Below are 19,643 nucleotides of genomic sequence, written 5' to 3'. Positions count from 1 at the left end.
TCACACAATATTCTTTTTTGTTTCTTTATTATTAATTAAAATAAAAAAAGAGTTCGTCTCTTGGACCTTTGTTAATAGAGGTTGAGTCCTCTCTTTCTATGAAGGGTGATGTTGAATCTCTGTTTAGGCAGAGTAATTCTCTTGGACATTTGTCTATAAAGAGTATCAGCAATAATGAAGACCAAACCAGTCACAAAAGTTCTTTATACTTCTTCAGATGAAAATGCATTGCTACATATAATGGAAGCCAACTGCAGACATGCCACTATTCCCCAGCACCCCCTCCCTGATGGCCTATGTCTTGTTGATGTAGGATGTGCAAAATTTGTGTCACAATATTGTTTCATTCTAAAATGTTTGAATTTCTTGTCAATAACCACACAAATGATCTAAACTTAGTCCATACCAAAAACAAAAATGAACTATCAGGTAGGAAATGTAGTCGGCGGAGTTTTATTAATCACTTTTCATCTAGGAAATGCTACATATTTTTTTTTAATAAAATTATTTTTTCTTATTCCTGTTATGTTAGAAAATGTGTACAATGGATGAATTGTCAGTTATTAATGCTTGCTAAATATGTTATAATTATAACAACATATGAGTAATTTGTTAATTACTAAATGGCAAAAAAAAAAAAAGAGAGTTGAATTTGTTAATTCATTACAAGTAATCAATTACTAATTGGTGATTTGTACAAATACGTGCATTCTAATGTCGAGTTTATAAACACCGCACAATTAAAGGTCTTGCCCAAAATTGACATGAATTATAACCTAAATTAATGTTCTCTTAAAATAAATCTAATCCTGAATTAATCTTTACAGAAATGCTTTAGCCTTAAATATTATGTAAAAATAAACTCACAAGCTGTTATAAATTGACGTGATTAATTAGATTATAAATGTACTTTTATTGTAAAGTTGATCTAATGTAATATACGAATCCATGTCAATTTATAAATTTACTTTTGTATGATCTGTTTATAGTTATAACACTACTCTAATCTTTAATGCTGCTTCCTAATAGTAAATCTATGGTATTTACCATATTGGAAAAATCTGGTTACAAGTATAATTACGTACTAATATGTGCATTAATCTAATGTGATTGATAAAAAAGTAAATTTTATTGAAAATAGTGTTAATTTAAATTTTAAATATGAAAAAATTAGTATTCGTACTAAATTAGTACGCGACTTTACTTATACGTAGCAAAACTTTTACGTTGCTGTAAGTATGATTACGGAAGATGATCTTCCCGTGCTCTATACAAAGCTTTCACTAACTGAGAAGGAAAGTGAAGATGTGGTCATCGGACTGGAGAATTTGGAGGACGTTTTGCCTTGGGGAGGGAAATGTTTGTTTATGCAACTCTTTACTGGAAAATACTTCAATCGGGTGGCGTTTAAGGGTACGATGCGGAAAATATGGAGGACTGTAATGGGAGTCCGGTTCTGCGATCTCTCACCAACGCTGTTTCTTGTTGAGTTTGAGGATGTGAGTGATAAAGAGAAGGTTCTAAGAGAGGGGCCATGGACTTTCGATAAACATTTGGTTCTGTTTGCTGAAGTGGATGGTCGTCTTCAAGTTCAACAAATTAAGATGGAGACTGCATCCTTTTGGGTCCGCTTACATGATCTTCCCATCATGGCTCGTAATGTCCACGTGGGTCGAAAGCTTGGGGAGAAGATTGGCTTAGTTGAAGACGTTGATCTGGAGAACGGTGAAGTGGAATGGGGCGAGTATTTGAGAGTGAGGGTCAAACTTAATGTGAATGAACCTCTCCTACGGGGGTCTAAGTTGTTTGTTGGAGGTGGTCAGTCGGTTTGGATTCGCTTTTCTTACGAGCGGTTGCCTAACTTCTGCTACTGGTGTGGGCGATTGGGTCATGTTGATAAAGACTGCAGTGAAACGGAGGGTCTTTCTGGTCTGGACGGTGCTACGGTTTTTCAACCATATGGTGTGTGGTTACATTCCGACAGTTTCAATGAGAAGAAGAACTCCGTACAGAGTCAATTTTCAGGGGAAGCAAAGCTTGATTCTGTTAAAGAGCATTCTGATCCGATTAGTTCGTTGAAAAACCCTGCTCCTTCGTCGGCGACGGAACCAGGTCTTGCTGCCGGGAATAGTTTAGCCGGCAATTTTGGCGTTGGTCAAACTGTAACGGTTACAACGCCCACGAAGAAGATGGCTGATTTTCAGGAAGTTCAGTTACCGAGTAATGTATTTCATTCGGTTTCAAACGGCTCGTTGATAGCAGTTGGTGGTAATGGGATCAGTGAAGAAGTTGTTAACGGGATTCTGGAGGGGGTGGATGGGCCTTCGGATGGGGCTTTTGAAGAAGGGCTTTCTGGTGGGTCTTTCGATATTGTGCTTGTTGAGGTTCCGATGGAGGTAGGACCATCTGTTGTGGAGCTGTCCAACCCATTAAAGAAGCCGACTTCAGCATACGGAAGTAAAAGAATTGGCAGGGTGTCGTTTAAGTCTAAAAAGTCAAAACTTAAGTCTTCTTTTGAGGTTGCGACTCAGGATAGCGGCAGAAAGAGGAAACAGAGCAGCACCCATACGAAATCAGTTAGGCAGGTCCAAACGAGATATGAGGCTGGGAGGATTTCTGAAACACCGATTCTCATGGATGCGGCGCTGGAGGGATGTACTGAGCTATCAGCGGTGGCTGTTGAACAGCCCCGCCGGCAGCCATGAAAGTCCTTGCTTGGAATGCTCGTGGGCTTGGGAACCCACGAGGCATTCGCCACCTCTGCGCTTTGACAAAGAGGGAAGCTCCCGACGTTCTTTTCCTTCAAGAGACCTGGCTTAGTGTTCGAGATGCTGAAAACTGTAAGTTTAAACTTGGTTTTTCTAATTGTTTAGCAGTATGTTCAAATGGTAGAAAAGGGGGTCTTGATCTATATTGGGGGAAAGAAGTAGCACTTTCTATTGTTAATTTTTCTTCAATTCACATAGATGCTGAAATTAGTGATGACAATGTAGTTGGAGGGCGTTGGTTTTTAACAGCTTTGTATGGGGTTCCCGAAACCCATTTACGGCATAGAACCTGGTCTCTCCTTAGGAGTATTAGACGCTCACGTGGGGAGGCATGGTTAGTCATGGGTGATCTGAATGAAACGATGTTCCATCATGAGAAACAGGGGGGGAATCCTAAACCGGAAGTTCAGTTATCTGCTTTCCGAGATGTTGTTGAGGAGTGTGAGTTGCGTGACTTGGGGTTCAATGGGTATAAATTTACGTGGTCAAATATGAGGGAAGGTTCTGCTTGTATCAATGAACGTGTGGATAGGTTTCTTGCCAATTCCACTTGGTGGAATTCTTATCTGAATGCGAAGGTGGTTCATGGCTTTGCGGCTTATTCTGACCATCTTCCGATTTGGTTGGAATTGGAGGGTGATACAAATTTTCTTCATAGAAAGAAAAAACTATTTCGGTTTGAGGAAATGTGGGTTGGAAATCTAGATTGTGAAGCTATCATTAAGGATACATGGCAAATGGGTAATGTTTATTCATGATTGGAGGAGGTGGCGGATATGTTAGGAAGAGTGGGGTCAAGCTGCAGCACTGGAACAGGAATTGCTTTGGGAATGTTCAGAAAAAGCTTCAACAAGCTAATCTGAAATTGCAGCAGGTATATGAGGATCATCGGGGGTTGGATGTTTCAGCCTTAAATGTTGCTAGAAAAGAGGTGGCTATCTGGTTGGAGAGAGATGAAGTGATGTGGAGACAACGTTCTAAGGCTCTATGGTTAAAAGAAGGTGATCATAATTCCCGATACTTTCATATGAAAGCATCTCAACGAAGAAAAAAGAATTGTTTGCAAAGAATTCAAGATGAACAAGGGTAGTGGCATGAGAGGGCTCAAATGGACAATGTTATTCTGGGTTATTTTAGTGAGCTGTTCTCTTCTTCAAACCCGACTGCTTCACTAGATTTTTTGCATGATTTAAGGGGAAGAGTCACTCCAAGTATGAATGAAGAGCTGACCCGTGTATATTCTGCTGATGAGGTTAAGATAGCTTTGCAACAAATGAATCCCTCTAAGGCTCCGGGCCCGGATGGCATGTCGCCAATATTTTTCCAAAAATATTGGCAGGTGGTTGGAAGTTCAGTGACTGCAGCAATGCTGCATGCCCTTAATATAGGTTCTTTTCCTTCTTCTATTAATCACACCTTTATTTCTTTGATTCCCAAGAAGAAATCTCCAATAAGAGTTACGGATTATAGACCTATTAGCCTATGCAATGTGGTTTATAAATTGATTGCAAAGGTCATTGCAAATAGGCTGAAACTGGTTTTATCTCATATTATTGGGGAATGTCAAAGTGCATTTGTGCCCGGGCGTCTCATTACTGATAATGTCCTTATAGCTTATGATGTGATTCATTATTTGCGGCTTAAGCGAACAGGGAATAAGGGTTTTATGTCTTTGAAATTGGACATGAGCAAAGCGTATGATCGGGTGTGAATCAAGGAGATAAAAGGATGTGGGAGTTTGAAAGAAATGGTGTTTTTTAGTGTCAGAAGTTGCTACCGGTTCATTATGGATAAACAAGGTTTTCAAGCAGCTGAATCTTCTAATGCTACATCTCAAAGAGTGCTCTGGAAACATTTATGGAAATTGCCGGTTCCAAACAAGATAAAAATTTTTGCGTGGCGTGCTTGCAAAGATGGGTTACCAACAAAGTCTAATCTTTTGCTAAAACATGTTCCTATAAATGGGATTTGCAGTTTCTGTATGGAGCAGGAAGAGGGAGTTTATCACACATTGGTGGGCTGTAAATTACTGGAAAGAACTTGGCTGAAAGTCCTACCTTCTATGCATGCAACATCTCATTCAAATTTTTTTTATCTTGCTTTCCAGTTTTGTTTGGACAAGAGTTGGGAGAGTTTATCTATTTTCTTTATAGTGGCTTGGGGCTTTTGGTATAGACGCAATAAGTTTTATCATGATCAAATTGTTGTTTCTCCATATCATGCTGCTGATCATGCTTTATCTGTGTTGAGAAGTTATAAATCTGTACAAAAACATAACCGAAGGCAAGTGCAAGCTCTTTACCACTGGCAGGTGCCTCAAGCAGATTTTCTCAAGCTTAACGTTGATGGTTCTTTGCATATAGAAGCTGGAAAAGCTGGTATTGGAGTTATATTACGAGATAATATGGGCAGCACTCTGTTGGTAGCAGCACTACCGGAAGTATTTGTTGATGAAGTGGAGCATATTGAACTTTTAGCTATTTTCCGTGGGTTACAGCTTTGTGCAGGTATGGGTATTTCTAATATCCAAGTGGAAAGTGATTGTCTTTTGGTAATTGAAGCTTTAAACAATGATAGTATGTCCAATTCACAGTATGGAGGGATGTATTTGGAGATTAAAAAGTTGTCTTCTTTGTTCCGAAATTGCTTGTTTACACATGTTTATAGGGAAGCTAACAAGGCAGCCCATTCTTTAGCTCAACATGGTAGACATCTTGATAGTATTACAACTTGGTGGGATTGTATTCTAGACTTTTTATCTCAAACCTTATGGTTTGATTTATGTCTGTAATCTTCTCTTTGATTTAATGAAGTTGGAAGTTTGAGTATCAAAAAAAAAAAAAGTTGATGGTCATAGGTTTTAATCTTGCTCGATCGTGCTACAGCTTATCTGTTTGCGTCAAAGCTCTTACATGCTTTCTGTACATGACTGGCCGGGATCCTTTAATTCTCACTTAGCTGAACAGTAGCCAAAGCATACGCTTTCTGTAAAGAATTAGCTGTCACGCACCATCATTGTGCCTGGACTTCAATTCGCTTTAAATCAATGAAGGAAGTTGCCCGCATATTCTTTCACCAAAATCTGTCTTTGTTTAATGAAAATGCTTTACCTCCCGATAAAGCATCCCGATGGTGTGTCCCAACAAAAATCTTTTATGTTTTTTATTTTTTTATTTAATAATTAAAAAATATATATATTTTTTATAATATTGTGAATTTTTTCTTTTTTTAAAAAATATTAAAAATAATTAAAAAAATTGAAACAAAAAGAAAAAAATTGCTGTGATTGGGAGATTCTCTCGAAAGAATCTCTCAGTAACGGTAGAATGACTCTTCTTTAATTTCTATTTAGAGCACTCCTAATAATTTATGTATCCTATTTTTTAAAATATATCATCAAAATTCATTTTTTCTGTTTTACATACTGATTTTTACAATATGTCATCCATTAATTTATCTATTTTTTATCTATATCATTTAAATGTTATATTATGTAATAGTTTGTTGGAGAAAATATACAAGGAGAGAGAAACTATTGTGGGAACCAAATGAGAGAAATAATAAAAAAATGTTTAGAGGAATGAATAGTAATCTTTACATGTAGTGGATTTATTATAGCTAAAAGTAAAATAGAAATAGAATAGAGAATCTATTGGAAGGGACTTTTGGTCATCTTCCTTTATATTTTAAAGAAAAATGTATTTTACAAGAACCATTGGGGGTGTTCTTACTAAGGGAGAGTTTGGTCCGGTTCGGGGAGATTTTGTGGACCAGACCGGACCTATTTGGTCCAGGGTTTTCCCACCTTGGACCGGGCCGGTCCGATCCCATTCGGGACTATCCAGTCCGGTTGGTCCACCCTAGACTCTCTCTCTCTCTCTCTCTCTCTCTCTCTCTCTCTCTCTTTTTAAAAAAAAAAAATCCAATGGCATTTTGTTTAATACTTATGTAATTTTATTGTGATATATTTAATATATATAAATACATATAGTATACTATTATATATGTATTGATTTATATATATATTAGTAATATGCTAATACTATTAGTCTATTAGTATATAGTAAATTAGTAATAGTTATTAACTTATTTATTATAACTAATAACACACTAGTACTAATACTATAACTAATAATTATATGTAATAATAGTAATACTATATATAATATACTAGTATTACTATATCTCTTCAAACCCCACACATTTATTAATATTCTATCACGCTATGTAATACTATATATAATAACAGTAATACTCTTATTACTAATCCTCTATGTAGTTATACTAATACTCTCTATGTAGTTATACTAATACTCTATGTAGTTATATTAAATACTATATTACTAATACTCTATGTAGTTATAGTGATTTAATACTAACATATTACATATTAAGTTAACTATACTAATACTATTATAAATTTATACATATATGATATATTATAATTTATACTATAACTCTTATAATATGTTAATATATTAATATATACCAGTACTATATATTATAGTTAATAGTAATACACTAAAAAATATAATAATACATTGATACTAAATATATATAGTTATAAACTTATAATGATTTAGTTATTATGAATTTATGATTAGTATAACTATATAATAGTATTAATATTAGACTATTGGTAATTTAGTATAACTATATTATATTAGTAATATTAGTTATGTTGAATCAATCAGTTAGTATAACTATATTATACATTATTAGTATTAATGTAGATATTAGTATTAGTTATAACTATATAGCCTATATTAGAATTGAGAGTCTTAATGATGTAAAGCCCCATTGACTCGCTTTGAGACCCAATAACAATATTGAAAAAACAAACTCAAGAAAGCTAAACTCAAGTATATGAATAGAGAATCTAGATCCATTGAGATATCGTTTCAAGAACCTAGATTATATTAAAATCTAGACCCGTTGAAGAACTCATCTCAATAACCCAGATTACAAGGAAGAACGCCACAAAGGTTGTGATTTACCTTTGATAAGTTCAGAAGTTCAATCAAGAACAAGAGGAGTAAACTTAACTCACAATGAAAATTCAATATTGTCCAACTTTCTCAAATGAGGCTACAAGTGGTTTAAATAACAATCCCCAAAAATCCTAAGTGAATAGTGCCACGGTATTGTAGCGTGAACAGTAGCTACAGTACTTCTAAAACCCTAATTCACATAAAATAATAACTTTCCAAATATGCTATTGGCCAAAATACAAGGCCTACCCAAAAACCCTAGCTCATTAGAAATATGACATATGTGGGCTAAGCATCCTCAAGCCCACTTATTCTAAATTAATAATAAATTGAAAGCATTAACAACAATAGGCCATATATCTAAGTCATGTCTTCTACAGCTTGTATCAAGTGGATCAAAACTCTGGTTCTCCTTCTTTCAAGCCCATCTTGAGTGTTTGGCTCTTCATAGCTTCATTCCAAGTGGTTTGCACCAATCCTTGCATTGCTTCCTTGATCTTTTTGGCTCTTGATCTTGTAATTGGCCATCTGAAACTTGCAAAGGATCTTTAAGGCTACCTCCACCTTGGTTCCCATCATTCCCCCTCTCCTCAAAAGAATTCGACCTCAAATCTTCACCTACATCAAAGGGAGAAAGATCAGAAACATTGAAGGTAGCAGAAACATTATACTCACCTGGAAGATCCACTTTATATGCATTGTCATTAATTTTCTTAAGAATTTGGAAAGGTCCACCTCCTTGAGGATGCAACTTAGTTTGTCTATGGGCTGGGAATATTTCTTTGCGCATGTGAACCCAAACCCAATCTCCTGGTTCAAAGATGACACGTCTTCGTCCTTTGTTGGCTTGGGAAGCAACCATTTCATTCTTCTGGGCAATTTGAAGCTGTACCCTCTCATGAAGTGACTTCACCAACTCCACCTTCTTTTGTCCATCCAAGTTACTCCTGCCATCAACAGGTAAAGACATCAAGTCTAAAGGAGTAAGTGGATTAAAACCATAAATAATTTCAAAAGGAAAATATTAAGTAGTAGTATGCATGGTCCTATTATATGCAAACTCTATAAATGACAAACAATCCTCCCAAGTCTTTAAATTCTTATGAACAACAGTACGTAAAAGTTGAGTTAACGTCCTATTTACTACTTCAGTCTGACCATCAGTCTGTGGGTGATGAGTAGTGGAAAATAATTACTTAGTACCTAATTTTCCCCACAACACCTTCCAAAAGTAGCTAAGGAATTTAACATCCCTATCAGAAACGATACTCCTGGGCACACCATGGAGTCGCACTATCTCCCTGAAAAACAAGTCAGCTATATTTGTGGCATCATCTGCTTTATGGCATGGAATGAAATGTACCATCTTGCTAAATCTATCCACAACCAAAAAAAAAAAAAAAAAAAAAGAATCTCTACCCCTTTTTGTCTTAGGCAGCCCCAAAACAAAGTCCATAGATATGTCTACTCATGACTCACTAGGAACGGGTATGGGTGTATACAACCCATGTGGCAAAACCTTAGATTTTGCCTTTCTACATGTAATGCATTTGCTACAAATGTGATTGATGTCTCTTTTCATCTTAGGTCAAAAGAAATGTTCATGCAATATGTCTAAGGTTTTCTTGACACCAAAGTGTCCCATTAATCCCCTACTATGTGCCTCACACACCAATAACTCACGCATAGAACAATTAGGCACACACAATTTGTTTTTTCTTTAAACAAGCAACCATCATGCTTGTAAAACTTACCAAATGCCACCTTATCACATGCCATATACACATCAGAAAAGTCAGCGTCATCGGCGTACATGTTTTTCACATATTCAAACCCAAGTATTTTAGCACTCATAGAAGTAAGAGGTACATACCTCCAGGATAAAGCATCAGCTGGACTAAATCCGTGGTATTTTGGGAAAAGGTTTGACCCTTGGATGATAATACCCTTTGGTTCTCTCGAATCTATTTTTTTTTTCTACTAGGACTCCTTGCGTGCCGTATGGGTGCCGCCGGAGGTCTCCTTGGGCCTTCGGCGCTGTCTGGGTGGACGAGGACCTTCTCCACATGGTGGCACAACCACCACAGCCCTTACTGGAGGTGGAGATCTTGTTTCGTCCAGCTAAACTGATAGATGGTGAATTTTGTGTGATTTTTTCCAAAAAGGAGATTGAGAAATCGGCAGCTCCTTTCAGATTTTCTATGGTTCTTAAATTCCTCAAGCAAAGGCCTTCTCTAGACTCTAGATGTGATTAGGGGATTCATACGAAGTAGATGGAGGCTGGAATTTCAACCTGTGGTCTCGGCGATGAGAAAGGCGCGTAACGTGTTTGTGCGGTTTTCGACTGAAGGTGATTTCGTTAAGGCACTATCTAGGGAAGCAACAGACATCGATGGTGTGCCATACCGCGGGTTTCATTGGAACCCAGATTTTGATGAGGAAGCGGAGCCATCGATGGTGCCGGTATGAGTTTTTCTTCCTACTCTGCCACCTAATTTTTATCATGAGTCTTACTTGAAAAAATTACGGCTCCGATTGGTCACTATGTACGTCGGGACAATGCAACCAATTATGCTACCAAAACTGATGGGGCTAGAATATGCTTGGAAGTTGATGCTGCGAAAACCCCTATCCATGGCATCTGGATTGGTACTCCTCATCACAAGCTGAGTTGGTATATTGAAGTTGTATATGAGACTTTACCTGCCTTTTGTTCTAGATGTAAAATGCAGGGTCATAACTTGAACTTATGTAAATGGAAGGAGGGCTCCAAGAAAGTACTGGACTGGAAGCTGAAAGAAGGGGATAAATAGATGCAAGTTTGGAAGCATACAGTAAAAGACCATCAAGAGGATCAACCAATTACGGAAGGGCAAACTGGGTCATTGGTGAATTTGCAGACTGAAGTTGAAGCTAGACATAGTGGCTCGAAAGAGCTGCAGGAAGCTGCTAATTGGGAAGGAATCGGACAGGAAAAGGTGCCAAGTCTTGTGCTGAATATTGTACTGGGGGAGAACAAGAGGCATGAAAAAGAGGCTTTATTAATTGCAAAAATTCTGGATTTGCTTAGTGATCAAAAAGGGACTTGTTGTGATAATGAGGATGATGCCAGTAGGTTGAGCCCGAATTTGATGAAGACTTAGATTCCGAAAATGTATGATAAGCCGATTTTGAATGATGTTGATGTGGTAAGTATTGTCGTTGCTGAAGATGGTTCCCCTGTTTTGGAACCGCCTAGCTCAGAGGTTGGTAACATAGCAGGGGATCACACGTGGATAGGTACTCTTGGTACTGTCAAGCTTGAAGCTTTGAGGGACACTGTGGTGGTGGATGATGCTCTAGTAGGGTCCTCACATAAAATTCAGGATGATGGGCATCCGACCCAAGAATGCTTAGTCCATTTGAGACAAGAAGGTAGGGAAGATTGTGGGTCAGAACCGGAAAAGGAGTGTGGGGTGCCTCTGTGTAAAAATAAAGATTACCTCTCGGATAATGATACACAAAATGAAAAAAACTTGGCCAAAGGGGGAAGATTGCTCAGAAGTTCAACTCGGGTTCCTAGCAAACCCATTAGCATGAATTTATGATTTGTTCACCTATGTTTTGGAATATCCAGGGCCTCGGATCGTCTCGGAGAAGGTTGTGCAAGTTGGCTAGAAAGTTATGCTTGAATTTTATTATGCTGGCTAAACCATTTGCAGATGATCATAAATTGGCTAGTTTGAAACAATTGTTGGCTTTTGAGCATTGTTTTTCTAATCTCTGTGTTGGTGGTAAAATTTGGCTATTATGGAAAGAAGGATTGTAGTTGTCAGTTGTTAATTACAGTGCCCAACATGTGATTGTTTCTTTGGGTATGGATTTGCAGCAAATATTTGTGTCTGTGGTGTATGCTAAATGTAATCATTTAGAAAGAAGAGAACTTTGGAGATTGCTACAGCTAGATGCAGTCCAAGATGCACCTTGGTTATGCCTAGGCACTACAAGAGAAGTGGCCTTTTCCAGCGGTGCGTTTCGATGCAAAAAATCGATATTTTCGATGCAAAAAACATTTCTTGTTGACCTTGGCTCCAATGCACGTTGGATGCCAACGTCGGGATGCAACTAATTGTTTTCATGGAAATAGTAAAATCGATGCAAAAAAATATATTTGCATCACTGCATTTACCGATGCAATAATAGTTTTTGGCCAACGCAATAACATGTTCCAATTCCATGTTGAATGGTTGATTAAATTTTTTTGCAACGAATAACATGCGATGCAAGAAGTTTTTTAATGGTTGAAAAAAAGTTGTGCACTTGAGTTTCAGCCGTTGCAAATTATTTTTTCAACAGGAAATACAATCGATATATACATCTTTTTGCGGCGAAAACTTATTGATGCAAAAAACTTAAATGTCAAAATTAAACTGGTTGATATTTCAATTTCACGACAACACAAAAATCGAAACAAATGTTCAATTGTATACGCATGACGAACTTTGGTTTGATGCGAGTAGTTGTTGTCATCGATTGTTTTATTGTTGGAAAAAAAAATTTCTTTCACTCCATAATCTAATCGGAATAAAGCTTTATCAACAAGCGTTTGGATTTTAACGAGGAAAATAGTATGAAAAATCGATAGAAATAATAATCTTACTCTTGCCATAACCATAAAATTGGACATATTTGGGGTTGGTTCATGTATTTACGTACTCTCCAGAACCATAAAATTAATATATCTTAATTTTGATCAATTCAATAAAACTTGAATTGGTTATTTCCAAAATTTTCGTTGCCATTATTCTATATAATGATAAAATAGTTTTCAACCCAATTAATTATATGTCATGAGCAAATACATAAAATTTGCTCTGTTCCCAAAATCCAGATATTACATGACATTTTCTCTCATAACTGTGCCTTACTTCCCAGAATATTATTTCACCGGCAATACACAATAGCATGGATGAAAGACCTAGCCATAGTTAGTGGGAAAAAATACCAAACCAGCGAGCACAATATCTGCCAACATCATATAAAAGTACCTAGTAATATTCATTGATGAACTATTAAAATCGATCTGTGTCAAATACTGTAATAGATACATTCCATCAATCCTATTACTTAAGTCTGATCATGATATTCATATTCAGAGTCTCAGACTCCCAAAGTGCACAATAAAGCATTGATATGCTAGCATAATTAACCTTTGGTTGAAAAGTATATAATAGCAGGGCTGCTTTGCTCAACTTGAAGTCATGGACTTCTTTACCTCTGCTCTTGATCATCCTCTTTCCAACAGGAAGTTCAGCAACCAACTTGATCATCCTCTTTACCCCATTTGTCTAGAACAATAGCCCACTTGTGAGTCATTACTACAACCATTATCAGACAACCTTAAATTATATTTAAAGCAATGTACCATGAACTTGGCATGGACTATACTACATTTAAGTTCTGATGAATGGAACTGCAGATTTTACTATAATCAGCTAGAGAGATTGTTGAAGCTTAAATGTGCAATGTAATTAGTTATTCAGCATACATGGTGCAATTTGTGACAGTATGAGGTATGAACAGAAAAACCAAACAATATCCCTTGTACTGCAGCCAGGTTCGAATGAGAGAAGCCTACTGCTACATTGTAATAAAAGACCAGATTAACCTTCAGAGAATGGCCATCATATTTAGCTCTTCTACAAAATCAGTTTGAAACATGGGGGTGCAATAGCGTGGACTGATTCATCCTCCCAACTACTACCTGGGTCACATACCAAACAAGATACCAAATCCATCCACTCTAAAAAAGCTCAATTGTCCCATGAGGGGATGGATTATTAACCTTGTGCATTCAAGGATGTAGGTGTTGTGTACTTAATGATTTCTACACACAGATGAGTTAAAGTTAAAACATTAAAACTGTTGCACAAATATATAAGGGGATAGATTGTCCCATGAGGGGATGGATTATTAGCCTTGTGCATTCAAGGATGTAGGTTTTGTGTACTTAATGATTTTTACACATAGATGAGTTCAAGTTAAAACATTAAAACTGTTGCACACATATATAAGATTAGTAATACATTAGATATGTGAAGTCAAGAAAAACACCAGCTATCCAAGAGATAATGTGAAATCTAATCTTCTATCAAATATATATCTCTATATATATATATATTTGATAGAAGTTAAAGCCGAAATAGCATCATATGTACCCAGATTTCTGTAGTAGTGACTGCCACGACATCATCAAATCACATCAAAACACCTACAACCAAATGGACAAAAATTTCATGATTTTTGACTTTGTTTAATAAGTAAGATACAAAACCATAAAAGCCACAAACTGGGAGAGTTGCACATTACCAGACAAAAGTCAACAAGCAGCAGTGGGGCATATTGCAAGTATTCCATTTTCATTTCACATAAGCTGTGCATCCAATCATTTAGCCACTACAGTATTGTCACCATACCACACCTGGACAACACCCCCCCAACAAAACACTACCACAAAAAGAAAGCCCTCAAAAGTGGTTGTACACTGCATCATACATCTTAAAGTTATTTAAAAAACCAAAGGTGTCAGAATTTGCAAAAGAGTGGCTAGCATATCAATCTCAAAAAAGGCAAAATACTTTGTCCCCACGTCCTAGGCAGTAGGGAGAGACTCTCCCTGGGACTGCCTTTCAGCCATCATGGTTTTCATAAACTTGTCATACTCCTGTTGTCTTTCCAACAGGACTCGCACATTATCCTTTAATTCATCATGGAGACCCTTATAGTACTCAGCATCCTTTTTATGTCTCTCAATAGACTCAGCATATTGTTTATCGCGCTCTCGCTCACGTTTTTGGGTAGACTCCGGCATTATCATCTCTCCTAACCCTTTAGCATACCCCGACTTATGTCCCAAAACCTCTCTAAACACCCCATCTGCTGTCTCTCTTGTACGAACCTCAGGTTCTAAATCACTCAGCTTTCCAACCATTTTCATCTGCAGTACACAAATAAGTACAACTTTGGTGTAAGCCCATCTCAAACATCAGCACAACCATGCAAGTTGGAACAAATAATTCAAGCTGATGATACATATATTAGTACATAATAATGTTAATATTATTTGTAAGCCTCACATAATTGTCTTCTGCAGTGGATGACACAAATTGTTCCTTCTTTTTAGACCAATGGACTTCCTTGTAGAACTCCACTAAGTTCGATGTAGGTTCACGCTGCATACATGCAACGTGAAAAAATAAGTTTACTATAAGCTATGCTATTAAGTTTAACATACATGACATGGTTAGCCCAAAAGACACTCAACATGATTACCATCAAGACATGTCTCTATATATCAAAAGCTGTCAAGAAAATTATTAATACCTTCTCTTCTAGTATTCTTACAAATGACTTTCTTCCTGCTGTGTGATTAGTAGTACACATCGCTCTATTATCTTTATTTTGCCTTGACAGTTCCTGCCATCAGAAATAGTAACCAAAGTCAGTTTATTTGTGTAGCCCATATACTATAAAGAGAAATATGAATAAATAGAGTAGATCACATATATGATGTCGAAGGAACCTATAATACCTTGAAAGCTTCGCTTCCCCACCTGCCACATAACTTAACCCAAACCAATGGTTGCACCAATTCACATCCTTTGGCTAATGCTTCTTCATGACTTGCGAATCCTAAATATTTCGTATGTAGCTGATGGTGGAATGCATTAAAACGTTTGCGAAGCTGTTTCCAAACAGTTTTGCGGTGATTCTCCAAATCCCAGTCAAATATGAAGTCACCCTACGTATGCATGGTACAATGTCAGTAAACAAGGACAAATTCATCACATATATCTAATGGAAGTAGTTTCTCTTACCCTTACACGGTCGATAAGCTCATCCTTCACATTCTCAGGTACATCAGTCCATCGAGCATAACTCATGTCTTCATGATGCTTTAATATCCATGTTGTTCTTGTGGTAAACATAATTGCATTCTCACAACATGGTGCTGTTTGGCCATCATTGATTTTCAAAGGAATCTTCCCATGCTTTCGTAGCTTCTCAAACTCGGTGCACTTTGCGGGTCCGCGTCCTCGTTTCTTGGGAGGTAGCATTGATGGTTCTTGCACCGAGCTGACATCCGCCACTGTAGATCCATCAAGCATGTTAAGTACTAAAAACCCAAACTGGAATTCTATAAATTGATAGACCCATATTAAATTAGAATTGTTAAGATTATGGCAGCTTACCAACATCATTTACATTCAGTTGTGGTTGTGCATCTACCTGTGGATTGTCCAAATCAGTGTCTTGTACCATGTTTGGTGGCTGTGGCGAGTCATTGGAGCTATCTTCTTCACTATCATGATCTCGTAGGGTCCAAGAATCAACTTGTGGATGCTGTGATGGCCTTCTAATTGTCGCAGCCCCAATACGTCTACTGCCTATACCTCGTCCTTTCCCTCTCCCTCGTCCACTTGGAGCCATCTTAGGCTGGTCTAACGTGTCCACAATGTATCAGAAATTTTCATACATGCATACATGCTAGAAAAGGTTAACATAGAGTATCTTCATGTTAATCACCTAAAAATTACAAAGATTTATTTTTTTAGCTTAAAAAAAAAAGCAAATTAGAAAGAGTAATTATCCACTAATAGAAACAATATACTGCTGGAATTAGTATTCATAAAATTTACCCTACATCATAGACAAATGAAAGATCCCCTCATCAACCATATAACTTGGCACATTTAGTCAACCTGTACAGTGATTACGCATGGTAACCAAGTTCTAAACACTTCGAGAAACATGATAAGCTTAAATAACCATAAACTTGATAAAGTTCTAAAAACTCCTACCGTTGAAACCATAAACAATCTATTGACACATATTTCAGCACTACTCTGGCCAGCTTTATGGGTATGAGAACATTATCATAAAAACATTTAGTAAACTTATTAAACATTTATATCATGTTGTGCAAATATTCTCCATATAATATACCAGAGTTTACATTTACTTGGTACAATACATAAGACATGCTTAGTCAAAACTGGATATTAGTTTTGCTTTTTCCTTGGATAAATCAGTAAAGAACCCAGGACTTACCTCCTAGACCCAGAGAACTACTTAATATATTGTGAGCCGTATGCTGAACTTGCTATTTGGAAGGCTTCTAACCTACATAAAAACATAGAACAATCAGCTACCTGGCCAGAAAAACAAGGGAAGCAACAAATAAAAAATGTGAGCCGTTTTCCCAAAGATGACTAACATCAGAAACTCACTTGCAGTTTACTATTATAGTTAGAAGAAATATAACAGTGGAGAAGCCCGATATATATTCAGTTTCAAGGACATGAGAGTTTTTTTCCGGTTTTACCCTTTTTCTCTCTACAGAATAGGGTTACAGCAGCCGCATCCTGGTCTCTACGTGAGGCTGCATGGCAGCCATTGAGGGTGGCTCCAGTCGGCCTTCTTTTGCCGATCTGGTGGCTGCCATTCCACAACCCATCCCTGAGATGATTCTTGCACCTAGGCTGCCTAAGGTGGTTGATGGCGAGGTGTTCTTTCAATTCACCAAAGAAGAGATTGCAAGGTCAGCGAAACCCTTCCGATATTCGGTTGTTCTGAAGTTTCTGAAACAGAGACCTTCACTGGATGCCATTCGATCGTTCATTCATAACCGATGGGGACTCTCTTCCATTCCGGTTGTATCTTCCATGCGGCGTCCTCGGAATGTTTTTGTACGCATGATGCATGAAGCAGATTTCACGAAGGCTCTCTCACGGGAGGTGTGTGAAATTAATGGGAGTTTCTATCGGCCATTTCGGTGGAGTCCAGAATTTGATGAAGATGAAGAACCTTCAAGCGTACCGGTCTGGGTGTATCTTCCAGGTCTACCTCCGAATTTTTATCAAGAATCATTCTTGAATATCCTCATGATGCCGATTGGAAGATTTATCCGACGTGACAACCCAACCAGATGTGCTACACGGACGGATGGGGCTCGTTTATGTGTTGAAGTTGATGCTGCAAAACCTCCTATTTCTCATTTCTGGATTGGGGCGCCGGGGTTACCGTCTAGTCGTAAGCAAGAGGTGCTGTATGAGACTCTTCCGGCATATTGCATTAAATGTAAAATGCAGGGACATAACATTCGGACATGCAGGGGAAAGTCTGGACCGAAAGAGTATGTTTGTAATGGGAAGAAGGAGAAGCAGGAGAAAGGGAAAACGGTTGCTGTTAATGAAGAGGAAAACAAAGAAGAATATACGGAAATGAGTAGGCCTGTTGGGAATGTGGAGAACATGCAGAGCAGTGGAAAGGATCAAGTAGACCCAGTGGAAATCGTGAATATGGTGGATTTAAATCCGCTGTCTGCATCCATGGGAATGGTTCCGATAGGGGATGAACCTGTGGTGTTGTTGGAAGTTAAAAAAAATAATAGTTTAGTGATTGACCTGGTTGAAGACTGCACAGAGCCGGAGGCTATACAGAATATATCTGTTAATGAAAAAGACAGAGATATTGTGAGGAGGACGGAAGATGTGGACACTGTTGTCTGTGGGGATCTCGGGGAGATGACTATGTTACTGGGATGCCTAAATGCAGATCAGAATGTGTCATTCCAGGAGGAGCAATGTGATGGGACCGGACGGTTTGAAGTGCAAACGGAGAGGGTGGGTGAAGAGGATACCGAGAAGGCAAGAGTTGAGGAAACGGTTGGGATTGACAATGTTGTTTCGGAACCAGAACCAGAAACTCAAGCAGAGATTTTCAATCAAGAGAAAGAATATCTTTCGGAGGTGGAGGTGAATGAAGGTAAGAAAAAATATAAGAAAAAGATGTTTGTTAAAATGCGTAGTTCCTCGCGGGCTCATGCTCGTGTTTCTAAGCTTAATCTATGATTGAGTCCATCTTTGTATGGAATATTAGGGGGGTGGGCACCTCTCAAAATAGATTAAAAAGGTTGATTGGAAAATTGAGACCAAAAGTAGTTGCTCTATTGGAACCTTTTCAAAGTGAAGAGGGTGCACGTAATTTGGCTAGAAGGCTTAACTTTGAGAACTATATTTCTAATGAGGGTGAAGGGGGTAAAATATGGATTTTTTGGAATAATACTCATATGGTGCATGTTGTTAGGAGGGGTATGCAATTCATTTCTATTATGGTTGGCGAAGGTAATATGAAATTTCTGCTTACAGTTATTTATGCCAAGTGTACCTTGGCGGAGAGAAGGCTCCTTTGGGAGGATCTTAGCATTAATAATATGGGTTTCGACTCTTGTATGTTCGTGGGTGATTTTAATATTATACGAAATGATTCTGAAAGAAGAGGTGGTAGGCCTCGGACTATAATGGCTATGGAGGAGTTTAATAATTGGATTCACCAAGGAGGTTTGATGGAGATGGTGACGAAAGGGAGTGTGTTTTCTTGGTGTAATGGGCAAACAGGGCTTGCTCGTTCTTGGGCGCGTCTTGATCGCGCTCTCATGGATAGTTCTTTATTGGCTTTGTTTCCTAATGCTTGTTGTTCTTATCTTCCGCGTTCGACTTCAGATCATGCGCCCATGTTTATTGAACTTATGCAGGATCCTTTCTCCTATGGCCCTGCCCCGTTTCGTTTCCAGCAGATGTGGGTGGACCATCATGATTTTTTAGATTGTGTTCGGTCAGCTTGGGAGGTCCATATGGATGGGTCGGCTATCTATAATTTGTCTAGAAAATTAAAAATGACAAAGGTGGCACTTCGAGAATGGAATAAAAGGGTCTTTGGACATACCTTGACTCGTATTGATGCTCTTGAAAAACAGGTTGAGGAAATTGAGCAGCAATTGCAATCATCTTGGGAAGACAATTTGGGGAAAGAATTACAAGAGGCAGTTTCAGATTTGGCTATT

At 37.8% G+C, this 19,643-nt stretch overlaps 1 protein-coding gene across 1 annotated transcript; it reads left to right on the top strand.

The window, feature by feature from the left end:
- Positions 1-2,701: 2,701 nt before the first annotated feature.
- LOC122296939 lies at positions 2,702-3,526 on the top strand. The gene has a single exon (XM_043106734.1). The coding sequence runs from the start codon at positions 2,702-2,704 to the stop codon at positions 3,524-3,526; it is 825 nt and encodes a 274-aa protein (XP_042962668.1).
- The last annotated feature ends 16,117 nt before the right edge of the window (positions 3,527-19,643 follow it).

The sequence above is a fragment of the Carya illinoinensis genome, chromosome 15 (genome assembly GCF_018687715.1).
Source record: "Carya illinoinensis cultivar Pawnee chromosome 15, C.illinoinensisPawnee_v1, whole genome shotgun sequence".
Classification (NCBI taxonomy): domain Eukaryota; kingdom Viridiplantae; phylum Streptophyta; class Magnoliopsida; order Fagales; family Juglandaceae; genus Carya; species Carya illinoinensis.
The sequence above is the reverse complement of the archived record's forward strand: the minus strand, read 5'-3'. Positions and strand labels throughout refer to the sequence as shown.